The sequence below is a fragment of the Rhinolophus sinicus genome, linkage group LG11 (assembly GCF_036562045.2).
Source record: "Rhinolophus sinicus isolate RSC01 linkage group LG11, ASM3656204v1, whole genome shotgun sequence".
Classification (NCBI taxonomy): Eukaryota; Metazoa; Chordata; class Mammalia; order Chiroptera; family Rhinolophidae; genus Rhinolophus; species Rhinolophus sinicus.
The window spans coordinates 7,631,336-7,654,506 of NC_133760.1; the positions used below are offsets into that span (position 1 = coordinate 7,631,336).

At 57.0% G+C, this 23,171-nt stretch overlaps 1 protein-coding gene across 3 annotated transcripts in view; it reads left to right on the plus strand.

Annotated features, from left to right (window-relative positions):
- The window catches only part of STRN4 (striatin 4), a 26,018-nt gene extending 3,867 nt beyond the window's left edge, over positions 1-22,151 (plus strand). The window contains exons 1-18 of one of the 3 annotated variants that reach the window (XM_074316216.1): positions 2,308-2,328; positions 3,266-3,369; positions 3,916-3,989; positions 5,030-5,108; positions 7,400-7,597; positions 9,819-9,960; positions 13,168-13,327; positions 13,905-14,018; positions 14,361-14,476; positions 16,237-16,412; positions 16,497-16,544; positions 16,927-17,048; positions 18,205-18,375; positions 18,524-18,664; positions 19,106-19,204; positions 19,384-19,470; positions 20,754-20,977; positions 21,234-22,151. In XM_074316216.1, the coding sequence (XP_074172317.1) occupies positions 3,341-3,369; positions 3,916-3,989; positions 5,030-5,108; positions 7,400-7,597; positions 9,819-9,960; positions 13,168-13,327; positions 13,905-14,018; positions 14,361-14,476; positions 16,237-16,412; positions 16,497-16,544; positions 16,927-17,048; positions 18,205-18,375; positions 18,524-18,664; positions 19,106-19,204; positions 19,384-19,470; positions 20,754-20,923 (1,926 nt within the window). In that variant the 5' untranslated portion in view covers positions 2,308-2,328; positions 3,266-3,340 and the 3' untranslated portion in view covers positions 20,924-20,977; positions 21,234-22,151. Of the gene's footprint in view, positions 1-2,307; positions 2,329-3,265; positions 3,370-3,915; positions 3,990-5,029; positions 5,109-7,399; positions 7,598-9,818; positions 9,961-13,167; positions 13,328-13,904; positions 14,019-14,360; positions 14,477-16,236; positions 16,413-16,496; positions 16,545-16,926; positions 17,049-18,204; positions 18,376-18,523; positions 18,665-19,105; positions 19,205-19,383; positions 19,471-20,753; positions 20,978-21,233 lie in introns of those variants that run through there. The other 2 variants (XM_074316214.1, XM_074316215.1) reach the window with 2 other exon arrangements.
- The last annotated feature ends 1,020 nt before the right edge of the window (positions 22,152-23,171 follow it).

Genomic DNA, 23,171 nt, shown 5'->3' on the forward strand with positions numbered 1-23,171 from the left:
CAGAGAAGGTGTGGGGCTGGCCTCTCCCCACTTCCAGCCTTACAAGGGGCTCTGAGGGATGGATGCAGGTGACTCATCCCTGAGGAGTTCGGCACAGAGGAGTGTAGGAGATGCAGAGCCAGATGACCAACTGGGGAGCCCCTCCCTTGGGGGCTGGGACAGAAAGGTCAGCAGAGGGGTGCAGAGAGGCAGCAGTTCCTAGAGGACAGATGCTGAGGGCCTCAGGAAGCCTTGTAGACATTGCTTGGCTGGCGAGAGGGAACAGCCGGCGGAGAGGTGGCAGTCGTGTCTCAGAATGGTTCTGAGCTTGTGTACGTTCTAACCGTCTAGCCAGTGGGTGGATGTGGGCGTGGAGAACTTCCAGATCCCAGACCTACCTGCCAGCCCACCACAGCCCTCGCAGCTCAGGCAGTGCTGGCTGCAGGTGTTTGCCAGGTCGGAGGGACTGGCCACCAGCACTTGCACTTTCTGTGGGATTCCACTGCTTTGAGACACTTCAGCCACATGTGTCTGTTTCTTTTCTCTCTCCTTTGCCAGAGGAACTGCAAAGGGGACAACAGCAGAGTGGGCCGAGTGATTCTCCATTTTCTTCCCCCACAGAGTAGCCCCCAGGTCTTACTAATCCCTTCTCCTTACCTCAAATGCCCTCATCCCTCCCTGCCTCTGCCCCCTCCTAGTCTAGGCCACTGGGATTTCTGGGACTGTCTTTCTCTCTGCCTTTAGCCTTGCCACCACACCCAGTCCTCCAGCCACCAGTTCTCCACGTTATAGCTGAAATGACCTTCGTAGCATTCTGATGTGGCCATACTAGCCTTTTTAGAGCCCCTGAAGTCGTCTCTGCGACTTTTGTCTCTGTCGTATGCCAGCAGCACACTCCACTCCCCGGCTAGCTTCTCATCAGCCTTCTGCTGTTAGCAGGACTGTCACTTCTTAACTCCGAAAGTGGGCTGGGTGTCCCTCCTCCCACGACATCCTTTGTTGGTGGTATGTTTGTTGTCAGTGCTCATGCTCATCTGCGGTGGACTGAGAGCTCTGTGGGACAGGGCCACTCGTCCGCTCCAGAATTCCTCACACAGGAGGACTGGCCTGTCATAGGAAGTCACCTCTGTTGGATGTTGGACAAATGTAGGCTCTCAGCAGGCTGAGCTGGCGCCGGGAAGTGGGAGGCTCGCTAACGGAAACCCAGGAGGGCAGGGAGGACAGTGAGGAGGTCCCTCAGGGCTTGTGTCTAGTGGGCAGTCAGCCTTTTCTTCTCCACCTCTCCCCCACCTTCTGAAATGACTCATGGACAGAGTAGATTCGGGAGGCTGAGAAGATACACAAAGGACAGAAATTCCACTTTCCGAGATGTTGATCACAGTGAGTCCGCCTGTCTGGCCTTAGATATTTATGTACGCGTGTGTTCATTTGAAGTGTAGAGAGAAAAAAATGTTGAGGGGGAAAGAAGTCCCATTCTCTCCATGGACAGATGAAGTTGCTTTTCCTTGGCATAGCTGGTGACATGTATTTACTTGTTCATTGTGTGTCCTCTGTCTCCAGCTGTACCTGATACGTAGTTGGGGCTCAGTCAATATTTTGTGTGAATGAATGAATGATACTTTTGTTATACATCAGTGCATGTATATCCTTTTTATCTTTTCAAAAGGAAGCTTCCCACTGCAATTATACCTGTAGAATAGATTCCCACAAGTAGGATAAGTTCCTATAATTCCTAGAAGTGGCACCGCTAGGACGAAAGGAGTGTGCATTTAATAGTTTTATAGATCCGGCCAGATTGCCCTTCAGGATGGGTGCCTCAGTTTATGACCCCCCAATAGTGTTGGAGTGTGCCCATTTCCCCTGCCCCCGGCCCCCACCAGTGCCAGGCAGTACTTAGCACGTGCTCAGTCCTCTGCTAATGTGAGGGAGAGACCTGGTCCCTGGAGCAGGGCAGAGGTGAGCACGGACTGCTGTATTCCCAGTGCACGGGGCACATAGGTCAGTGCCCTTCGAGCTCCAGGGAGAAGGACAGCAGTGCGGGTGGGCATCTGAGGGCTGCCGAGAACTGGCAGTCCTGGAATAAGGCTTTGAGAATGGGCACTGCCTGGAAGAGGTGTCTGGGGCCAGATTGGGGACTTCCGGTGGGGCCACTGAAGTTCTTCAGCAAGCACGTGATGCGCAGGGATTGGCTCCGGAAGATGCAGCTGCCCAGGGGAGGAGGCGGCCTGCAAGCCACATACCTGTCCCTGCTGGATGGGTGTCAGGGCTCAGAGGGACCCTAGCTCCCTTAAAGAACTGGACGCATGTCAGCACTGGAAGAACGGACGGGGAGAAGAGAAATAGTAAGAGGTAGGAGCTGGCATTTATTAGCCCTTCTTCTGTGCTAGGCCTTGGACTGAGAAGAACTTAACACATGAAGGGCAGGTACTCTCGCGAGCCCCATTTTCTAGAAGGGGAAATGGAGGCTCAGAGGAGGCTGATCACCGGCCTATGATCTTGCAGCAAGTAAGTGGCCGAGCCCGGCCTGGAGCTCAGGCTGCCCCCGCCTGGAACAGCGGAGCACTTGGGGAGAAGCCAGGATGAGCCCTGCACTCGGGGCTTTGGCACAAGACTTCCGGAACCTGGTCGGGGCCAGGATCCTGCCTCGCAGGCCGTTGGCCCAGAGGCTCCAGGAGACCTGTTGACAGACCAGCGCAGTCTGGAGCAGCCCATGCCAGCAGATGGTGTGAAGTGGTTGGCAGGGGCCCTGGGTCATGTCTGTGACATGTCTCCCTCACCCTGGGCAGACTCCAGGGCGACGGTTGGTTCCCGCAGTGGGGGCCGGGTCGTCAAGCTTTTGTATGGGAACGGGAGCTGATCCGAGCCACCCACTCTTGTCCCTAAACTCCAGAAGTAGCTTCCTACGCCTCCCAGAGACAGATGCTCTGGTAGGAATAGTGAGACACAACCTCCACCAGCAGCCTCAGGACGGCACCTGCCTCCGGTGGTGGAGGAGAAGCCCAGGGCTATTCATACCTAGTCCCTGAGCCAGCCTCTCCCTACAAGGCAGGGACAGGTCACGCCCAAGCTGGCCCTGTTTCCATTGCGGGCGTTAAGGATTCCTCTCTCACTCTTTCATTGTAACGTCATGGCAGGGCACTCTGGAAGCAGGTCCAGCATGCCCTCTCGTGTTCCACGGGACCCTGGTCTAGGGTCTTCACGCCTGAAGAAATGGCTGCTGCATGTCACTGTGGGGTAGGCGCTGGCGCTGAGCCCTGCTGTCTTCCCGTTCCCTCTGTCCCCCCAGGCTCAGGTGGCCTTCCTCCAGGGAGAGCGGAAAGGGCAAGAGAATCTCAAGGCAGACCTGGTACGACGGATCAAGATGTTAGAGTATGCGCTGAAGCAGGAGAGGTGGGCCCCTGCCCCGGTGCTGCCTTCTGGGAAGTCGGTCCTCAGCGGGAGTGTGGGGGGTCGGGGCTGGCTGCTCACTCTCCCTCCCCGCCAGGGAGATGTGGGATCAGATCACCAGTATTGCATGGTTCTAGGAGAGGGGACAGAATAAGACATAGTCGGTGGATTCAGGATGGACACTAGTGACAGTCTCCATGATGCTGGTGGCCCACTGTGTGCCATGCACCATATATTCATATTGTCTCATCCCTGCCAGCAGCCTAATGAGTACAAATGAGGCTTCCAGAGGGTGAGGACTCCTTCAAGGACTCCTGGAGCTGGGCTGGCATGCCAGTCTGCCAGACTCCAGAGAGTGGGTTCTTCACAACGCCGTTGGTGGTGGCTTCTCCACCAGGGCTGCTTCCTCATGGTGTGGGGTGTGGGGTGTGGGGAGCTTCAGAGATAAGAGAGTGGATGGGGGTGGCGCCGTGGGATTTGGGGTTCCTGAGGTGAGTACTGGCCCTGTATACTCCTCTGTGTCTTACTCATAATCATTTTCTCTTCTAGGGCCAAATATCATAAATTGAAGTTTGGGACCGACCCGAACCAGGGAGAGAAGAAACTGGACCTGTCAGAACAAGGTACCCGCCCTCAGACCCTCCCCACTTGCCCCTCCCAACACAGCTGCCTGAGCTGGAGGAGCACCGAGATGGGCCGCTTCCTCCTCCCTTTGTTCCACAGAAAGCAGAGTTGGCCGAAGGCCTGGGGAGGGGGTGGCTCTCACCCTCAGTGCTCCTCCCCTTGGGCGCCTGTGCCAGGTACTGTGCTGGCCCCGGGGGGGACGGGAGGGTGAGAGTGGTGAAGAAGGCCCGTCCTGCCTGCGGTCCGTCTGTGAAATAGAGACAGACACACAAGGTCCATTACAGTCTCCGCTCCTTGAAGGAGGGATCAGTTCACCAGCAGGGCAGTCGGGAATGTGCTGCAGGGGAGGCAGGCGTCTGGTGTGTGAGAACACAGGAGCGACTGGGTGTGACCGGGACAAGTGGCGTGGGGCAGCCGAGGTGAGGTGCCAGGTGACATGCCACGGCCTTCGCTGCCAGGCCGATGGCGACTATTGTTCTGTATGTCAGACTCCTTCTCCAAGAATGTGGATTCCACAAGGGCAGGAGGTTTGTTTACTGACGTCACCTGGGGACCTAGCCAGGCATGTAGTAGATGTCCAGTAACGTATTTGATGAATAGAATAAATAGATACCTCATTTAATCCACACGACAATCCCAAGAGGTAGGTGCTGCTATTGTTAACTTCATTTCCCAGAAGAGGAAACAGGCTCAGATAGGTAAGCTAACCAGCTCAAGGCCACACCGCTGGGAAGTGGCAGAGCTGGACTTGAACCCAGTCGAGTCTGCCTGTTCACTCAGAACTGGGCTGGCTTCCTGTGTAGGAAAATTAAATAACAGAACTGAGTCTGAAGATCGTCTGGGGATGGTTTGGGGAATGACCGGTCAGGAGACTAGAGATGAGGCGTGCGGAAGGGAGAGGAGGTTTCACACACTCAGAAGGACTCTGCAGGACCCGTGACAGTGACCAACTGGGGTTTGAGGCTGAGGAAGATGGGGACAGTGATGGGAATGTGGTGGTGCCCTGACTAATGGCCTGCCTCCTCTGTCCACCCTCCAGTCTCCAATGGCCCGGTGGAGTCGGTCACCCTGGAGAACAGCCCGCTGGTGTGGAAGGAGGGACGGCAGCTTCTCCGACAGTGAGTGTGCAGAGCGCTCCGGGCGCGGGGAGTTGGGGGGGGACACATCTGGCTTGGGAGATAAGCCTGAAGGCCCCACAGACCTTCCTGGCCCCCCTGGGGACACTGAACTATTGGGATCCCTGCTGGCCACAGCTGAGATGGCCTGTCACCCTGTGGGTGGAGCCCTGCCCGGGAGAGGGCAGGAAGACTCACTGTAGGAGCCAGATGTAGGGAAAGCGGCCCCAAATGCCTCTCGCTTTTTTCCCCAAGGGTGACGTTGAATTATTTTTTATTATTCAAGACATTTGTGTGTTTTAGAAAACTTGGGAAATCTAGGGAAACACAAAGAGAAAATAGAAATCACTCCATAATTGTACCACCCAAGGAATGTCATGCCCCCATAAACATTTTGGCACATATACTCTCAGTCATGGCATGTGTGTGTGTCCACGCACACACTTTATAAACACCGTCTCACAGTGTTTTGTAATGCATTGGTTTTGCTAAGTGTTGTGAGTGTCTTTCCATATAAATTAGTTGTGTTGCATCATTTTAAGAACTGCATGGTAGTCTGTGAGGTGGGTAACAATGACTTGCTATAGCTAGCCCCTTCTTGTATTTCATTGAAGGTGTTCTTACAGACAGTGTGACAAACATCAGGGGGTTCCTTATTTCTCTGTATCCTTAATTTCCTTAAGTTAATATCCAGAAGCGCAATTGCTAGCTTAGGGTGTTCAAACAATAAAAATGACTATGACAGGCAGCACTCGCCAGCTAGTGTGTGCCGGGCGCCGGTAACATTTGGCTCACGTTGATGCGTCACGTAAATCCTCATGTGGTATAACTGCTAGCGTTCCCCTTACTTTCACATATTAAAAAACTGAGGTGCAGAGAGAGTATCTGTTTGCATAAGGTCACAGCTAATGAGTGGAAGGTCTGTGGTATGATCTCCATCGGTCCGTCCCCAGAGCCCCCAGAGCCCAAATTCTTCACCCCCATGCTTCCCCGCCTCTCCTCTGCTGGGGAGCCTCACACACGCCGGCACACAATGAGACGGCAGTGAAGGCAAGTCTTGTCTAATGTGCGGGGGCAGAGGTCCCAAAGGGACAGGGTCACAGTAAACAGAAAAAGGTTCTCGAGGCGCCTTCTGAGGACCAGCAAGGAATTCTTGGCTTGCATATTTTTTAATTAATTAATTAATTTTTGGCTTGTATCTTTTGAAGCCACTGATAACCATAATCCCCCCCACCTTTTTTTGTTGTTAGCTTTTAGACCAGTACTGACTGGCTTCAATATTTTTTTTTGATTGCAGAAGTAATAAATGCTCATTTGTAGAAGTGAATAGAATAAGTTGCAAAAGTTCCTCTTATGTTCCTAGTCCTATTCTCCAGAGGTCACTGACTGCTCATAAGTTTGTTTGTTTCTTTTTCCCCTTTCTTCCGCCTGCCCCCTCACTCCGTTTCAAGCCGTTGTTTCTCAGTCTAGTTGTGTAGGACACAGCTCCCTGGCCCATGCTGGTAGATGAGCCTTGCTCCCCCCCGCTGAGGCAGTCGGTCGCCGGTGGGCCGCTCACGGCAGCTCTCGCCAGCCACTCACGCTGCCCACGGCAGCCCACAGTAGCCCACAGCAGTTCACGCCAACCTCTGGCTGCTCACGGCAGCCCAGCTCCAGGGAGAGCTGTTGTTCACAATCTTAGCTGTAGAGGGCGCAACTCACTGGCCCATGTGGATTGAACTGGCGACCTGGGCGTTAGAAGCACAGCACTCCAACCACCTGAGCCACTAGGGCCAGCCCTACTCATAAGTTTAATATACATCTTTCTTGGCCTTGGAGGGAGAGGGTAGCGTACTACAAGTTGTATGTGTGTGTAGTCTATACTTACGTACTCATGAACACTTTTAAGACAAACACTTGAACTGTACAGAACACGTAACTTACAGTTTTCTTTAAGCCATTTGTCGTGGCCATCTTTTTTTGGTGCTCTGCCTCGTTTAGTTTCTGCCTAGCGTCCCATCAGTAATTTGCTTCCACAGCCCTCGTCCATGGACGTGTAGGTTGGCTCTCCTGCCCAACATCGCGGCGAGCATCTGTCACAGCACTGTCCATGTAGAAGGCTGCCACTGGCAGTAGTCTGGAAGGTGAAACAGCGGGGTCAAGGACGTGCTTATTTAAAATTTTGGTGTATAGTCTTTGGTGTATACTCTTGCTCCTCCAAAAAGGCTATCCCAAGTTGCTGTCCTTCATATACGCCTGCAGTATCAAAAGAAGCCCCAAGATGCCTGCCCCGCACTGATTCTGCCTCCCCGCAGGTACCTGGAAGAGGTGGGCTACACCGACACCATCCTGGACATGCGGTCCAAGCGCGTGCGGTCCCTACTGGGCCGCTCGTTGGAGCTCAATGGGGCCGTGGAGCCCAGTGAAGGGGGCCCCAGGGCCACGCCGGGCCCTGGGGGGCTCAGTGGCGGGGAGTCACTGCTGGTGAAGCAGATCGAGGAGCAGATCAAGAGGTGAGCCCGTGGGCCTGGTGGATCCAGCCCTCTGCCTTCTCCCTCCTGATGAAGGCCATTGTCAGAAAACTCAGCAGTACTCGTGGAGGCTCTGCCGGCCACTTCCTTCCTGGAGCATGTTCTGGGCTCATTTGTTCCGGAACCCTCTGTCCCTTCATTGTGGGAGCCTGATTCTGTTCTGGGTCCCCGGCCCATATGCTCCCATGGCCTCGCCTTTGTGCTGATACATGCACCATGGCTCATCTCCAGCTTGGCCTCTCTGCTGAAGTTTAGCCCTGTACACCCCTCAGCAGACATTGAATCGAGCACCTGCTGATTCAGGCAGCCCCTGGGCCTCATGCTAGGACCTGGCAAGGAACAAGACACATAGTCACTGCCCTCTGGCTCTTACTCATTCTCTCATCCATAATCGTTACCCATCAGAATAAATAATGAGATGTTAGGTGCTATGAAGAAAAGGCAGGGTAATAAGGAAGACTGATGGGAGAAATAGAAACACTTTGGATGAGGTGGGCAGGAAGGACCTCTTTGTGGAGGTGAAGTTTGGACAGAGAAGTGCAGGAAATGGAGGGTAAGCCACACAAGTAGGTGGAGGGAGAATATTCTGGGCAGAGGAAACAGCAAGTGGACAGTTTCCGAGACAGAGGAGACCTGGCATGTTTGGGAATCAGCAGAAAGGTCAGCGTGGCTGCAGTGGGGCGAGCATGTGGGGCTGTGGTCTGTGGTGAGGCTGAAATCTCAGGAGTCAGATCAAACGGCCTCATTGGCCATGATAAGAAGTTTGGATTCTAGTCTGAGGGTTGTGGGAAGCCAGTGGTTTCCAGCTGGGGTGTGACGTAATCTGATACACTTGGTCTGCTTCGAGAAGCAGCGGCTGAATGAGGGCATGAGTCGGCAGGGAGACCAGTTGGGAGAGGATGGCAGTGTCCAGGTGAGAAATGGGGGACGTTAGGTGGAGGGGCAAGAAGTGGCCAGCTTCTCGATGGGTTTTTAGGGTAAGTTGACGTGATTTGAAGGATTGGATGTGGGGAGAAAGGAAAGACATTAGGGCTGCCTTCAGAGTTTGGTCTGAGCAGCTGGGAGCAGCAGTGGCTGAGATGGGGAAGATGAGTGGCACGTCAAGGGGGCCGTTTCGGATGAGTGGAGGAGGTGCCTGGTGACCCCAGTGCAGGTGTCGAGGAGCGAGCCTGGAGCGGGGGGCGGTGGCGGGGAGAGGGGCTTGACTCCTAAGTGTAACTAGTTCACCAGCACATGGGAGGTTTGTGAAAATCACAGGACTTGGTGGTCACAAGGGAGAGAGTGTAGGTGGCAGGCGCAGAGAGGAGGTGCGAGGACAGCCCTGGGGGCTCTCCTCTTTCGAGAGGCCAGAGAGAAGGGCAGGAGGAGGCTGAGCCAAGGCAGCCAGTTGTGGGGGAGGAAACCCTGAGAATGGTGTCCTGGCAGCTGAGCACAGACATGTTCTGCTTGGAGGCGGTGCACGCGGAGGCCAGGAAGTGCGTGCTGGACTCGGCTAGCTGGCGGAAAGGTCTCTCCGGAGCAGTCACCACGTACCCGGCCGTTGACAAGAGCATCAGCCTAGTGGCAAAAAAGGAGACTGTTTGCATTTATCTGAACTTTGAATTCCACCCCCTTTCTACCTGGAGTCAGGTTTGGCAAATAACTTCTTTTGCTAAAACTTGTCACTCAGTTGGGCATTAAACAGCAGGCTGGAAGGTGGGGCCAGGAGTGCCATCTGTCAGTGGGCGAGTGCATGCTCGCCCAGGGCCGGGCTGGCTTAGGGCCTGCGCATGGGTGACCAGTTCCTCTTTCCTGCTGGGGCTGTCTGCCACTCCCCTGACCTGCGCTTGTGGTTTGACCAGGCCGTGGGAACGGGGGCTGCGGAGTCAGTGGCACTTTCTTGTGTAGCTCTCCTGAGTCAGGACAATCGGGGACATGTGTGGTCAGGGTTGGGGGCCAGTCCTCTGGAACTCGGGCTCAGAACTCAAGTGAGGAGGTGGGTCCAGTCTGTGGTCCAAATGAAGTTTTGCTTTGGGGTGATCACCTGTCAGGCAGAGGCTGGGGCTGCGGCCCTGGGTGTGACCAGTCAGGGTTCCTCCGGGGTCAGGGTGGGCTCAGCCCCAAGAGCTGGGTCTCGGCTCTGGCCACCAAGCCTTGGTGCCCTCCCATCGGAGCTTTGTCCCTTGACAGGACTAACCCCCCCTGTCCCCCCCTGTCGTGGCAGGAATGCGGCGGGCAGAGATGGCAGAGAGCGCTTGGGCGGCTCGGTGCTGGAGCAGATCCCCTTCCTGCAGAGCTGTGAGGACGAGGACAGCGACGAGGACGACGAGCTGGACAGTGTGCAGCACAAAAAGCAGCGCGTGAAGGTGAGGTGTGAGCAGAGCAAGTGCTCCTCCCCTCCCCTGCTCTCCTCCCAGAGGACCCACCTGCTTTGTGCCCCTGCAGGTGCCGGGGGACTCCCTCTGGTCTGTGTGTGGCCTGAGCACATCCTCGAGTCCCCATCCCCTTGCCTCAGTAGCCTTCAGAGGCGCCTAGGTCTTTACTGTGAGGGCCCGCCTCTGTACCCCTGTGCCCCTGTTCTCTCCGTCCTCCCTGCTTCAGCTCAGGTGCTCCTGAGAGGTCATTCCTGAACTCTGCAGACCAGGCCAACCCCGTGGTGCCCCCACAGCGCTCTCTCCTTTGGGCCAGTCTGATCACAGTCATGCTCAGATATTGTTTGGTGTGGCAGTGGCTCCCTGTCCCCCCATAGAGGGTAAGCTCCACAAGGCAGGGACTCTGGGGGTCTTTTCATGGTGCTCCCCGGCACCCTGAATAAATGTGGCTGGGTGGGGGCAGGGCTCCATGGGGGCTTCCGGAGGATGTGAGTGTCCGTCTGCTGTTGGTGTCAGGATCCAGGCCCGGGACACTTCATGGGGTAAAGTCCAGATCCCTTCAGCTTGACCTCAAAATATGGCGCATACCACATTTCACCCCCCTCCTTAACTGCCACAGCCTGTGTCCCTGCCATCTCGATGGTACTGTCCTGAGGCGTAGCATAGTCTCGTTTGTCCAGTAAACGTCAGTTTGGGTCTCACGGGCCAGCTCTGCTGCCAGCAAGGGTATGGAGACACAGTTCCCGACGTAGAGGAGTTGTGGCTGGTGGCGGGCTTGTAAGCAGTCGCATACAAAGGGACATGCCACAGTGGAGACAGGGACGTGTGCCTGTAGAGGAGGCATCTGTGCGAGACGGCCTTTTTTTAACCTGCTTCCCCATCAGAACTCCCTCTCTCCCTCCCTCCTTCAGGCCCACCTCAGACACCCCCTCCTCTAGGAAGCCTTCCCTGACTCACCCTTGCTGCCCTCCCCTTATAAGCTCAGGAACCTCTTGGGGGTTTGGTCTCCCTGTCTCGTGTCAGGTCTGTGTCCTCCGCCTCGCATCCCTGTGAGGGACCAGGTCTGTCCTGGCCTCTCCTCCGTCCCATGTCCCCAGTGTGGCTCAGCACAGGGTCCTGCCCAGCCTACGTGCTCAGTGAATGTAGTGAGTGGAAGGGAGGACACAGATCAAAACCCTGGAGCTTGGCTTACAGGAGAAGCAGGGTGTGTCTGAGCCCGAGCTCCCCGGTACTGCTGTCCCCTGGTCCCAAGTGCTGGTTCCTCCTACCCCTCGTCAGAAATTATCACTGACTTTTCATACTCTGTCACTGCCCCTGTACCACCTGCCCTGTGGGGTGCCTCAGTGTGTGGGGGTTTCACACCTCCCCAGACCCTGTCTCTACACAACAGACCGTCAGTGACCAGACTGATTTGAAAGCCTTGCCCGGGACTCCCCGAGTGTCCACTGTCCTGTCTGTGTAACATTGGGCACCTGATGGTCTTAGCTTCAGTTTCTGGGGCTGAGGGTCCCTGTCTGGGGGCTGCAGAGGATTTGATTTGAATGAGTTCACGCCTAGAAAGGCCTTGGCTGCACAGTGGCTGACCATGCAGGCGTTCTGTGGTGGCGGTAGTAGTGATACTTGCAGTGTTGTGGCACTAACAGTCACAGGCCCTCTCTTGTGGGCCTTGCAGAGCACCTGTACAGTCCTGTGGAACCCTGACCCCTGCCACGGCCTCTGGGCATGCTGTCAAAACCCTGGCCCTAGGTCTTCTGGAAAGGAAGAGGAAGTGCCCGTGTGCCAGCCCTCTGGGCCTCCCTTGCCCACGAGAGGCTGGTCCCTCACAGATGCCTACAAGGTGTTGCTTCCAAATTCGTACCACTCCAGACCCAGCTTGGGGTGCTGAGCTTGGAGGGGGTCAGCCTCACCCTCAAGTTGTTCACTGAGGCCGGCTCCGTGGGTGCCCAAGACATGGTCCAGGCCGGAATCACTTAGGAGGGAGAAGGTTCCCTGGAAGAGGCAGTGGTCGAGTCTGGTGGTCGTCAGCCTCCCGGTGCTGGGCTGGGTATGCTTTTACATGCTTACAGCAGAACTAAGATACCAGAATTGTCTTTGAAAATTCTGGAACTCCTTTAAGCCTTGAAGGTTCTGTGTGCACAGCCCCTGGATGGTACTTTGTATAAAATGTGATGCTTACACCATGAGAGGGTAAAGAATCATGCAAGGTGTCATCTCATAAGGCTGTGTCTAAAAGGTGTCCGTGTGGGAAATGCAGGTGCCAGGCTGCTCCTAAATCCACAAGTCTGGGATGGGACTGAGGAAAACAGGATGATTTAGTTTCTACCCCTGGTTAAGACCGAGCGTGGAAAATGGCAAACTCAGTATTCACTTGCCCTGCATTCTGTTTCTTAGAGTGGAGGAACCATGGTTTTTTTTGTTTTTGTTTTTGGCTTTTTTTATCATTCTGCAAGCAGAACATACTGGTTATATAAGAAAACTAAAGTTCAGCTAATCTGGAAAGTTCTAAGGAAGACTTGGAGAACCCCAGGGAAGCCCATGCCCCAGAGTTGTCTTAGTGTGGAGGGGATGGCTTGGATCTGGTGGCCTGGGACAAGGGCCTTCGCTCTGCTCAGCCTGTTTCCTCATCTGTAAAATGGGAAGAATAATTACAGCAATGATAACCGTCCGTATTTGGGGTTGTGAAATCATATGTGTGAGTCTTACTCAGTGCACTGAATAATGCAGAGGGGCCGGCAGTGTTTGATGAGGGCTGTTATTACTGTTACACCCGCGGGGCTGCTCTCACTTCTATTGTGCACCTCCATACACTCAGCCAGTCACATAGACACAAACATCGTCCCTCTCCCCTGAGGCAGGTTGTCTGTCGGCTTTTCTTCAGGAGAAATACTGTGCTGCCAGGCAGGGATTGTGGGGAGCAAAAGCCAGGAGGGCTGTGAGGGGATCACAGCTGGAGGCGGAGGAGGGAGGGGTCTCCATAGCAGGCTGGGGGCCGGCCCCACCCAGCGCTAGTAAGGTGCAGCCTCTGAAGGCTCCCAGCAGGGGGAGCACAGCTCCCAAAGTGTGGGGCTTGGTGGGGGGTGCTGGTGGCTGCTGCTGCACCACAGTTCCAAACAGGGAGCCCTGTCTTCTCTGTTCCAAGACCCGGTAGGCTTGCCCTCTGGGCATGAGTCCCCTGACCGGTCTGGTTTTCTCCATGCCCAGCTGCCGTCCAAGACCCTGGTGCCCGAAATGGAGGACGAGGATGAGGAGGATGACTCAGAAGATGCCATCAACGAGTTTGACTTTCTAGGCTCAGGAGAGGACGGGGAGGGCTCTCCGGACCCTCGGCGATGTGCTGCAGAGGGGCCCCACCGTGAGCTGGGTGAGTGGACGGTCTTCTGTCCAGCCTTCCTCGGGGAGCTTTCTGGGGGCACACACAGCTGCCTGCAGCTGCTTCCTGCCCTGGGGTCCGCACCGGATAGTTATACTTCCTGAGACGAGGGCAGCCGAGGAGAACGAGGCCCACTCCACAGTGGCCAGGCCCGCACCTCTTCCCTGGAAAATCCCTGTGGGGACACAGGCAGGCCTGGCTCTTCCTGCAGCAGGGCCTCCAGCTCTCCGCATGCGTGCGTCCAGATCTTGGCGGACCTCAGGGAGGAAACAGGATGGGGAGCCGAGGGGGTGAGGCCGATGGGGCACTGCTCCATCTTCCTCCCATACTGTGACTGAGCTAAGAGGCCCTCGGGTCACGGAGGATGACTGGGGACAGGCTCCAGCAAGGCCGCCCAGAGGGGTTCCCCGCTCAGCGGCTCTCCTCTGCCTGTCCCCCACCCCTGCCCTGGGGCCAGGGCTCCCCGGCCTCCCCACTGTTGCAGGAGAGGCTTCTGGTGGCAGGTATCACCTGTGCCTGGCTTGGTTGAATTGGTGGCTGACTCCTGCCCGGTGCCTCGTCCCTGTAGAAAGCCGGCGGGTCAAGCTCCAGGGAATTTTGGCCGACCTTCGGGATGTGGATGGGCTGCCCCCCAAAGTGACTGGCCCGCCTCCTGGCACACCCCAGCCCCGGCCACACGAAGGTAAGAGGCCCCTACACTCTGGTCCAGTCCCGCAGGGCCCGCGACACCCACAGCAGAGGGAGGCTGCAGAGCTAAGCCCAGGGCTTCTGTGTCCTCAGGGTCGAGGCCTGGCCTCTAGTCTGCAGCCTCCCTGTCCCAAAAGTTCGTCTGTCTGTCTGTCTCCCCCTCTTTTTGTCTGTCCTGCCCTGTCTGTCTGTCCCTGTCTCTTTCTTTCCAGCTGTGATTCTTGATCTTGTCCTCTCCCTGTCTCTCTTTCTCACACCTCATCTCTCTCTCTCTGCCTCTCTGTGTCTCTTTCTCTCTCCCGGCCCCTCTGTCCCCTCCCTCCCCTCCCCCCACCAGGTTCCTTTGGCTTCTCCTCAGACGTTTTCATCATGGACACTATCGGGGGCGGGGAGGTGAGCCTGGGGGACTTGGCAGATCTCACCGTCACCAATGACAACGACCTCAGCTGTGATGTAAGTTCTCGGGGTGCCCCGCCCCTCACGACCCCTGTTGGGCATCCTGCCCAGTGCCAGCGCTTCCTGGGTGCTGACTGTGTGCACGGCCTGTGCTCAGTCCCTTACCCATGAGGACAAGGGGTGCCGACGCAGACAGGTTGAGGGACTTCACAGGGTCCCCAAGCTGCAGGGCCTAGAAGACTCGGTATCTTAATCACGGTGCCAGGCTCTTCTCCAGACGACACTCCCTCCGGCCCCAGCTTATGGGCATCTCAAGTCCAGGACCCACTATTGCTGGGGGCGTGGCGAGGGGGGAACAGAATTTGAAATACAGCATCAGAGGAGGAAGGGGGCTCTGGGCTGGCGGCAGTGAGGGTAAGAGTCCGTGCAGGACGCAGGAATTGAGCTAATGGCCTCCAGCCAGCAACCAAAACCTCATGTCATTCTGGTGCATAGGGGGGCTAGGGAGGGCAGCTGGGCTGGAATGAAAGGGGACCTTAAGGCTGGTGTGTGAGCCCGAGACATGGAGAGGCAGCTGGCTCTCTGGGAATCTCGAACTCTGCATGTGTGTGCATTTTCCTGTGGCAGAGCACTCCCCACGGCTTCTGTTTAGCAGGATAGGTGGTTGGTGGCCCCGCAAGGTCAGGGCGACTGCTGTGGGAAGCTGGGAAGGGAGGCCAGACGGGAGGCTGGGAGCTGCCTGAGTTTGACCCCCTCCTGGGGATTGTGCGCGTGAGGGGTCCCCACACCACAGTAGATTCTCTCACCCTAAAGAGTGTGGCAGAAGTGACAGCTGAGGCAGGAACCTTGGGTGACAGAGCCTAGATGAAAGGGTTCGTCAGAGTTGAAGCCCTTCTTGGGGCAGGGCACTGAGGCTTGCCTGATAGTCTGCTCTTTCCCGAATGGCCCTCCCTGGGTCTGCACTTGGAGAGCGAAGCCTTAGGGCATGTGCAGTATCCCTGTTTCTCCCCACTGTGTGTACTTGTCCCATTTCCCTGCCCCAGCATCATGTCTAAATGCCCTCTCTTTCCAGAGAGACTTCCTATGACCTCTTAACCTCTCTCTTTGAACTCTTCCCTCTGCAGCCACTCGTAGTGTCTTCCCCAGTCCGAGCCTCCCATGGGGCGGCTGCAACAAACCTGTCATTTCACTGCTCTAAACCCTCCCTCGGCCCCCCACTTCACTTAGGATGAGATGCAGGTTCCTGAACGGGGGCTCACCCTCTGCCACTCTCCTCCTTGCTTTCTGCCACCCAGGTCTTCCCTCAGGCTGCACCCCAGGACCCCACCTTGCTGCCTCCTGCCTCAGGGCCTTGGCACATGCACTTACTCAGTCCCCTCCCCTGTCTCGTTAGGTCCTGCTCATGTCCCGCTTGCTCAGGAAAGCCTAGTCGACCCCCACAGAGGCAGTAAGGCTGCGGGTGCCTCTGCCCAGGGCATTTTTAATTCATAACACTGCTCGTAGTTCATAAGCCTACGCACTGGTGGGCGATCCTGAGTGTCTCCCCAACCCCCTCTAAGCTGTGAGATCCCAGGGGTTTGGACACTTGTCTCCCCAGAACCTGTCTCCTACAGTCCCTGCACACTGTGGGAACTTGTTGAGTGAGTAGGGGGGACACTGCAGGGCCAGGAGGAAGGGGGTAATGTCCAGGTCTGGAGGCCAGTCTGTGGGGTGCTCCTTGGGGGTCTGGGGTGGGGGTAGGACAGATCCTTGCAGTCCTGGATGTCAGTGTCTGCCGGGGTGGAAGAGAAGACCTGAGGCAGCTCCCCCCACCCCAGTTGTCTGACAGCAAAGATGCCTTTAAGAAGACATGGAACCCCAAATTCACCCTGCGCTCACACTACGATGGCATCCGTGCCCTGGCCTTCCACCACAGCCAGTCGGCTTTGCTCACCGCTTCCGAGGATGGCACACTTAAACTCTGGAACCTGCAGAAGGCTGTCACAGCCAAGAAGTAAGGGCAGCGACCCAGGGTTGGAGGGCTGGGCCCAGGGGACTGGGTGACAGGGGGCTCTGGGTGACATCTGTCTCCCCACAGGAATGCTGCACTAGACGTGGAACCTATCCACGCCTTCCGGGCTCACAGGTAGGGAGATGCCCCAAAGGCAGGCTGACCCCTGGCTTGCTCACTGCCTTTCCAGGGGCCCGATGGCGGGAGGCAGGGCAGCAGGAGGGCTCTGAGTCCCTGTGACCCTCTGCACACACACCCCTCACTCCTGGTGCTCTGCATACTTTCACTGTCCACTTTCAGCTCGTTCTCAGCACAGCCTTTGGAGGAGGAAACAGACCTGGAGGGTGGGGGGAGGCAGGGGACAGCCTACTTGCCCAGTGGCACAAGAGCCCCAGATGCTGAATTCTATCTGGCCATCCTTGGAAAATGCTAGTAAAGAAAGAACTTCACGGTCCCCAGGGAGGGATTGGAGAAGGGCAAGCACTGACTTGTTTGTCTCCCCCTTTGTATCCTCTAGGGGCCCCGTGTTGGCAGTAGCCTTGGGCAGCAACAGTGAATACTGTTACAGTGGTGGGGCAGATGCCCGCATCCACAGCTGGAAGATTCCAGACCTCAACATGGACCCCTATGATGGTTACGGTGAGACAACTCCCTCTGCCTCCCTCCCTTTCGCCCACCCATCATCCACTGGGGCCGCGTCATTCCCTTAGCACATAGAGCATTCGCCTATACCTAACGCTGCAGGTATTGGGGGGAACACCAAGGACGCTCAGCCTGGTGAAGCGTGGAACAGCATGACTCAGCACGTCACTGCGTCACACAAGATGAGCAGATGGTTGAGCTGACTCAGAATCAGTGTGAGGGCCGGGGGCTCAGCCCAGGGAAGCTGGGCCCTGGAGGAGCTGCGCTCAGGCTCGGCCAGTGTCTTTATGTGGTTGGTTGGGGGAGTGGGTGAGGCGAAAGTAGAGTGGATGAGATAGGAGAAGTTAGCTGGGCCAGCTTGTAGGGAGTTTGTGTTTCATCTTTGGGGCACCTTTAAGAGTTAAGTAGGCCAGACTGTCACCTCTGTTCTGTGTCTGTCCCCCTATTCTCTGATACCTCTGTTGATAACCCTTTTGATCACACACGTGCTTCACGCAGCATCCTGTCATGGCAGAGTTTAGAGGTCGGTGTCTCCCGCAAGGAATGTAACACGATTTTCCAGAGAGCAGCCTCAGCCTGGGAAAGGTCAGGGGTCAGTCCCTGGCAGAATGTGCTCTGAGCCAATCGAGCTGCCACACATTGAACGTCAGCAGGACCCGACCAGAGTCCCCCATGTGGACTTGAGTGACCAGGGAGGCAGTTGTGGGAATGACCTTTTGAAGTGACTGGACAAGTCTGGTGCACGGGGGCAGAAAAGACTGCTGGGACCAAGGGTGGGGCCAACCCACAGGGCCCAGGCTGCCAAGAATCGCCATTGTTCCTTCTCCCCTAACTAAGTGCTAAAAATTGTGTATCAAGTGCCCACTCTGTGCCAGGCACTATTGTGGGCCCCGGGGGGACAGCAGGGAACAGAGGAATATCCCTGCCCTCTGGGGCTTCCCTGCTGGGCTTCCTTCAGAGCCCTGAAATATTCCAAGAGAAGCTGGTGGGCAGTGTGAACAGCCACCAGGGCAGGCTGCGGTGGTGAAGCTCTGAGGGCATGACGATTATGGGTATGAAGCTGGGTGCAGGGTGGCAGAGCTGGTGCTCCCAGGTTGTCCAGGATCTGGGCCCGCAGCCCTAACACAGTCCGTCCTCCCTTTGGTGGGTCTAGACCCGAGCATGTTGAGCCACGTCCTGGAGGGCCATGGGGACGCTGTGTGGGGCCTGGCCTTTAGTCCCCCCACCCAACGCCTGGCCTCCTGCTCCGCCGACGGCACTGTCCGCATCTGGGAGCCCAGCAGCAGCAGCCCCACCTGCCTCTGTACCTTCTCCACAGCCAGCGGTGAGTGGGGGACAGGGACAGTGGGAACTATGACTGCTCCCACAGGAGCTGTACAGAGCTGGAGGCCTTGAGAGGAGGGTGGCTCCTGCACCCCTGTCCCAGGGCCAGACTGGTCTGTTAGGCAGCCTTCGCTCCCCTCTGCCCTCAGATCACGGGATCCCCACCTCAGTGGCCTTTACCAGCATCGAACCTGCACACATCGTGGCCTCCTTTTGCTCTGGCGACACAGTCTTGTATGACCTAGAGGCTGAGAGTGCTCTCCTCACGCTGGAGTCCCCAGGGAGCAGCGGTAAGGGGGCCCGGGGCGGGGGGCTGGCATCTGAATGCTCCAAGGCCCCAGTTCTGTGCTTTGGTGATCCAAGGCTTGCTCAGTTGCAGGTGGCTCCCCATCCCCTCTGGGGCTCTGAGTTGGAAGGAGATGAGGTCCCAACTACTGCCTTTACAGACAGCAGGGGTCTCAGGAGGGCTGAGAGGAGGGAGCGTGTCCGGGATTCACACATCAGCCCACTGAGTGGCGTGGGCAAGCTGTCTCAATGGCTGTCATCTTCCTGCCCATGCCAGGGCAGGCCCCAGTACCCATTGTACCAGTGAGGCCCATGGAAGGGTGCAGGCTGGGTGTCCCCCCCCATCATCTAGGTGGAAGCAGGGTGTGGGAGCGTGGTCCTTTTCTTGCCTTTGTCCTGGTCCCCCGATGTGCCCCTGATGTCCTCGCTCTCTGTTTTCCTTCTAGGCCCCACCCAGATCAACCAGGTGGTGAGTCATCCAAACCAGCCCCTCACCATCACCGCCCATGATGACAGAGGCATCCGCTTCCTGGACAACCGGACAGGTGAGGCCCAGCCTTCCCAGCTCCCCGACTCCCCTGTTCTTGTGGGAGGCAGGGATGGACCAGGCTCAGACACAGAACCGCTGGGGTCTGTTGGAGGCTCTGAGCGTCCCTTCTAGCCTCTTCACCTTCGCAGGCAAGGTGGCGAGTGGGACAATAACCTGTCGCCCCTCTCCCCTCAGGGAAATGTGTGCACTCCATGGTTGCCCACCTGGACGCGGTCACGTGCCTGGCCGTGGACCCCAATGGTGTATTCCTGATGTCGGGAAGTAAGTTGGGACCCTCCTGGCTCCTTTTCCTGGCAGGGCTGGGCACTGGCCCCAAGTTGGGGCAGCTGGTGAGAGAGTAATCCAAGCAGGGGCAGGGAGCCACTGGGTGACAGGAAAGCACTGTAGGCATTTCCTACATCATCTCATTTAATCTGAATGACCCTAGGAGGTTGGTACTGTTACCCCATTGTACAGATGTGGAAACTAAGGCTCAGAGAAGTTATGTAATTTGGGCACAGCCCAGCCAGTTGCAGGCATTTGGAGGTTCAGGTCTATCTGACTCGGTCCCCAAAAGCTTGTTAGCTTGTTTCACATTCAGTGCTGCCCTGCTATCTGTGGTTAAAAGCGACCGAGGCCCAGCGACCTTGGGGCTGTGCCTCAAAGGGATGGGGGTGGGACTTGGGCAGATGGGGGGGCTGCTCCCCAGGGGGTAAAGGGTGTGTGTGGGTGGTCAGGGAGACCTGCCATGGGGGTGGGGCTGCCACACACTTCGTGGTGTGTCAGCGAGCTGTCAGCAAGTGAAGGTGCAGAGTTGCGAGCAGTTGGGGGGAGTGGATGGGTTTGGACCCATCTCGTCCTCCCAATCTGCCCCGTGACAGGAGCAGCTGTCTCCGAGGAGACAGGTGAGGGGATGGTGAGTGAGATCTAGCCCTGGCAGGGAGGATGCAGTGCAGGGCCCAGGTCCCCCCAGAAAAGGACAAAAAGAGCCGGCCTCCACGTCAGCCAGCCTGATCCTTCTGACACAAAGTCAGGCCGTCTCCCTCCAGGGGCTCATGGCCCTCAAAGCTGGGCGCCATGCTGAGCCCGGCTCTCCGACCTCCCCACACTCCTGCTCAGGCTGTGGCAGCCACACTGCCTCCTGTCGGTCCTCAGGGCCTTCCCTAAGGCTCTTCTCCCTGTAGCCCTTGGCCATTCTGTCCTCACGCTGACCGACTTGTACCCACACACTCCTGAGCACCTGGCATTGTTTATTCTGTTTTCTTATTTACTGTCTCTCCCACACTGGAATGTCAACACCACAGGGCCAGGGACACTGGCCCATTTTGTTCACTGTACCCCTGGGACCCAGTACACAGTAGGTGTTCAGGAAACCCTTGGTAACTAGATGGATGGATGGTAGGAGGGACATCAGGAGGTAACTGGGCAGAGGTGAGCGGGAGAAGGATTGAGCCCCCACCCGACTCTGAGGACCTTTGGAGAGGCCGGCTGAGGGGTTCAGGGGTCAGGTCTGGGGGGTACGGTGCTGCTGGGTGACAGCTCGTTCCGCTCCCACACCTGCGCAGGCCATGATTGCTCCCTTCGTCTGTGGAGCCTGGATAACAAAACGTGTGTGCAAGAGATCACGGCCCACCGCAAGAAGCACGAGGAGGCCATCCACGCTGTTGCCTGCCACCCCAGCAAGGCCCTCATCGCCAGTGCGGGCGCCGACGCCCTGGCCAAGGTCTTTGTATGATGCCCACCTGGCCCCGCCCTGGCCAGGGATCGGGGCCGGGCAGGTGGGACGGAGGTGAGAGGCTGGGAAGGAAGCAGGCTTGGCTCAGGAAGGCAGAACCCCCTGTATCATCACCCACGACAGGGCCCTTAAACACACCCCTTCGCCTGGCCTTTCTGAGGGTGCCAAGTTTTGTAGTCACAGTTTTGGCACCCGGGATCGCGTCTGGACATTCAGAAGCGGGGTTGAGGCTTAGAGGGACCCAGAGCTGCCTTACTCCTTATACCCTGGAGGTCATGGTTCAGTCTCCCCTCCCTTCTGTCTCCCACAGGTGCCTCCCAGCCTCTTCCCGCCTGCCTTGGAGCCTGGTGGTGCTAAAGGCCCCTTCCCCAGGAGGCGCTCGCCCATGGTCTGCCCTTCCCCCAGCATCCAGCCTGGGGAGTTGCCTCCTTCAGGAACCACCCTCCAAGATAGCCTCTGGGAGTTTCCTCTCAGCCCTGACACCCACTCCTGGTCTCTGACCTGCCTTCTGGCGGTAGCACAACCAGGGCTGAGTGTCCTTGGGGATCAGCTTTTCCAAGATGCCAGAAGGTGCCAGATTCTCTCTTTGAACTCCTGACCCCTCCTCTCCATCCTCCCAGACCTGGATGGGAACTGCTGGGAGGAACCCCAGATGCCCCTGCTCTGGGTCTTTCGGGGAGCCATGGAGCCAGCTGGACCTGGGCTATCCCCAGTGGGAGTGCTAAGCACACCCAGTCCACCACCCTCCCCTCCAGTTCCCTCAACTCAACTTTCCAGACACTACCCAATGCCTCCAGGGTCAGTAGCTGCCTGGGGAGCAGGTGACGCCCTCTGGGGAGGTGCCCGCCCCTACCTCCCCAACACTCCTCCAAGGACAGCCCCCTCCACCCCCACCAGGTCACCCAGGGGGAGAGAAGGCCTTCTCTTGCCCCTCCCTGAGGCAAGAGAGGGTGGAGTGGGGTCCCCTGGGCCCCCGTAACTCCCTGTATATCTGTATAAATAAATGGGATTTTAATGGAGCCCCCCTCCCCCCATGTCGTTATCACTGTGTGATAGTCTGTCAGTCTCCTCTCCTGGCCCTCCACTATCTTCCTCTATTTATTTCACTCTTTTTTGGGTTCCATCCTGAGCCCTCAGGCCCCCTTTCCAGATTCCTGTTCATAAGCCCCATCCCCTCTGTCCTGGACTTGTATGTGAAACTTGTCTCAATAAACCCTTTGGAGTAAGATGGGTGGTGGTACTGATTGTCGAGGGGACCGGGGACTTGGGGGAAGGAGTAACCAGCCCTGCCGGGGTGGGTGGAGCTTGCAGAGGCGATAGATGGGTTGGGGTTTTGTGGTAGAGCAAGGGGGGCCAGAGGGGCCCAGAGCTTAGGCGGGGGTGTGGGTGGAGGGACGGAAGTGGGGGCACAGGACCGAATCTCCCCGTGCTTCTCCTTTCTGTGCCTAAGTGCTGCCTCCCCTGGGGGCAGAGCCCCACAAACAGATGATGTGACAATCAGGCTCAAGACAACTCGCCCCTCTCAACAGCTCCCCACAATGTGTGATGGGTATCGGTGAGGCCCCCCTTCCCTCCCCACCCACCTCCACATGCTGGCAGCTTCCCAGGAGATGTGAGGGCCCAGATGAATCCCTTCCCTTCTCTGAAGTGGCCAAATCACAGTGGTCAACTGTGCACTTAGCAGGAACCAGACCCTGTGCCAAGCTCTTCACATGCAGTTTCACTGGGTCCTCACAGCCTCAAAAAGTAAGGAGCGTTATGCACGTTTTACAGAGGATGAGATTGGGGGAGACTCGGGCTTGCCCAAAGCCTCCAGCAGGTCATCAGAATTTGTATGCAGTCCCTTGTCACTCCCTCTGCTTGCTAAGGTCTCCACCTACCAGCTAAGTGTCCTTGGGCAAGTCCCAGCACCACTTGGGTTGTTAAGGCCTGTGCCCAGTGCCCAGAATGAGGCCCAGTCACTGGCAGGCCCCTGTGAACACCTGACAAAGTCCTGCAAACCGCACACTCGGGACATGTTAATATTTCAAGGAAAAAGGTTGCAGGTGGGCAGCTGGCCATCAGGTGACACAAGAGCCTGGCTATGGGCTCCACGTGGCCTCACTCCCCCCTCATTCCTCTGGGTTCTGAGCAGCTTCCCCAGGTGGTGGTTTGGGTTTTCAAAGCTCCAGCCTCAGACTTCCTTCCCCAGCCCCAGCCAGTCCCCGGATGTGGTGACAATTGCTACTGTACCAACCTCAGCTGCCCC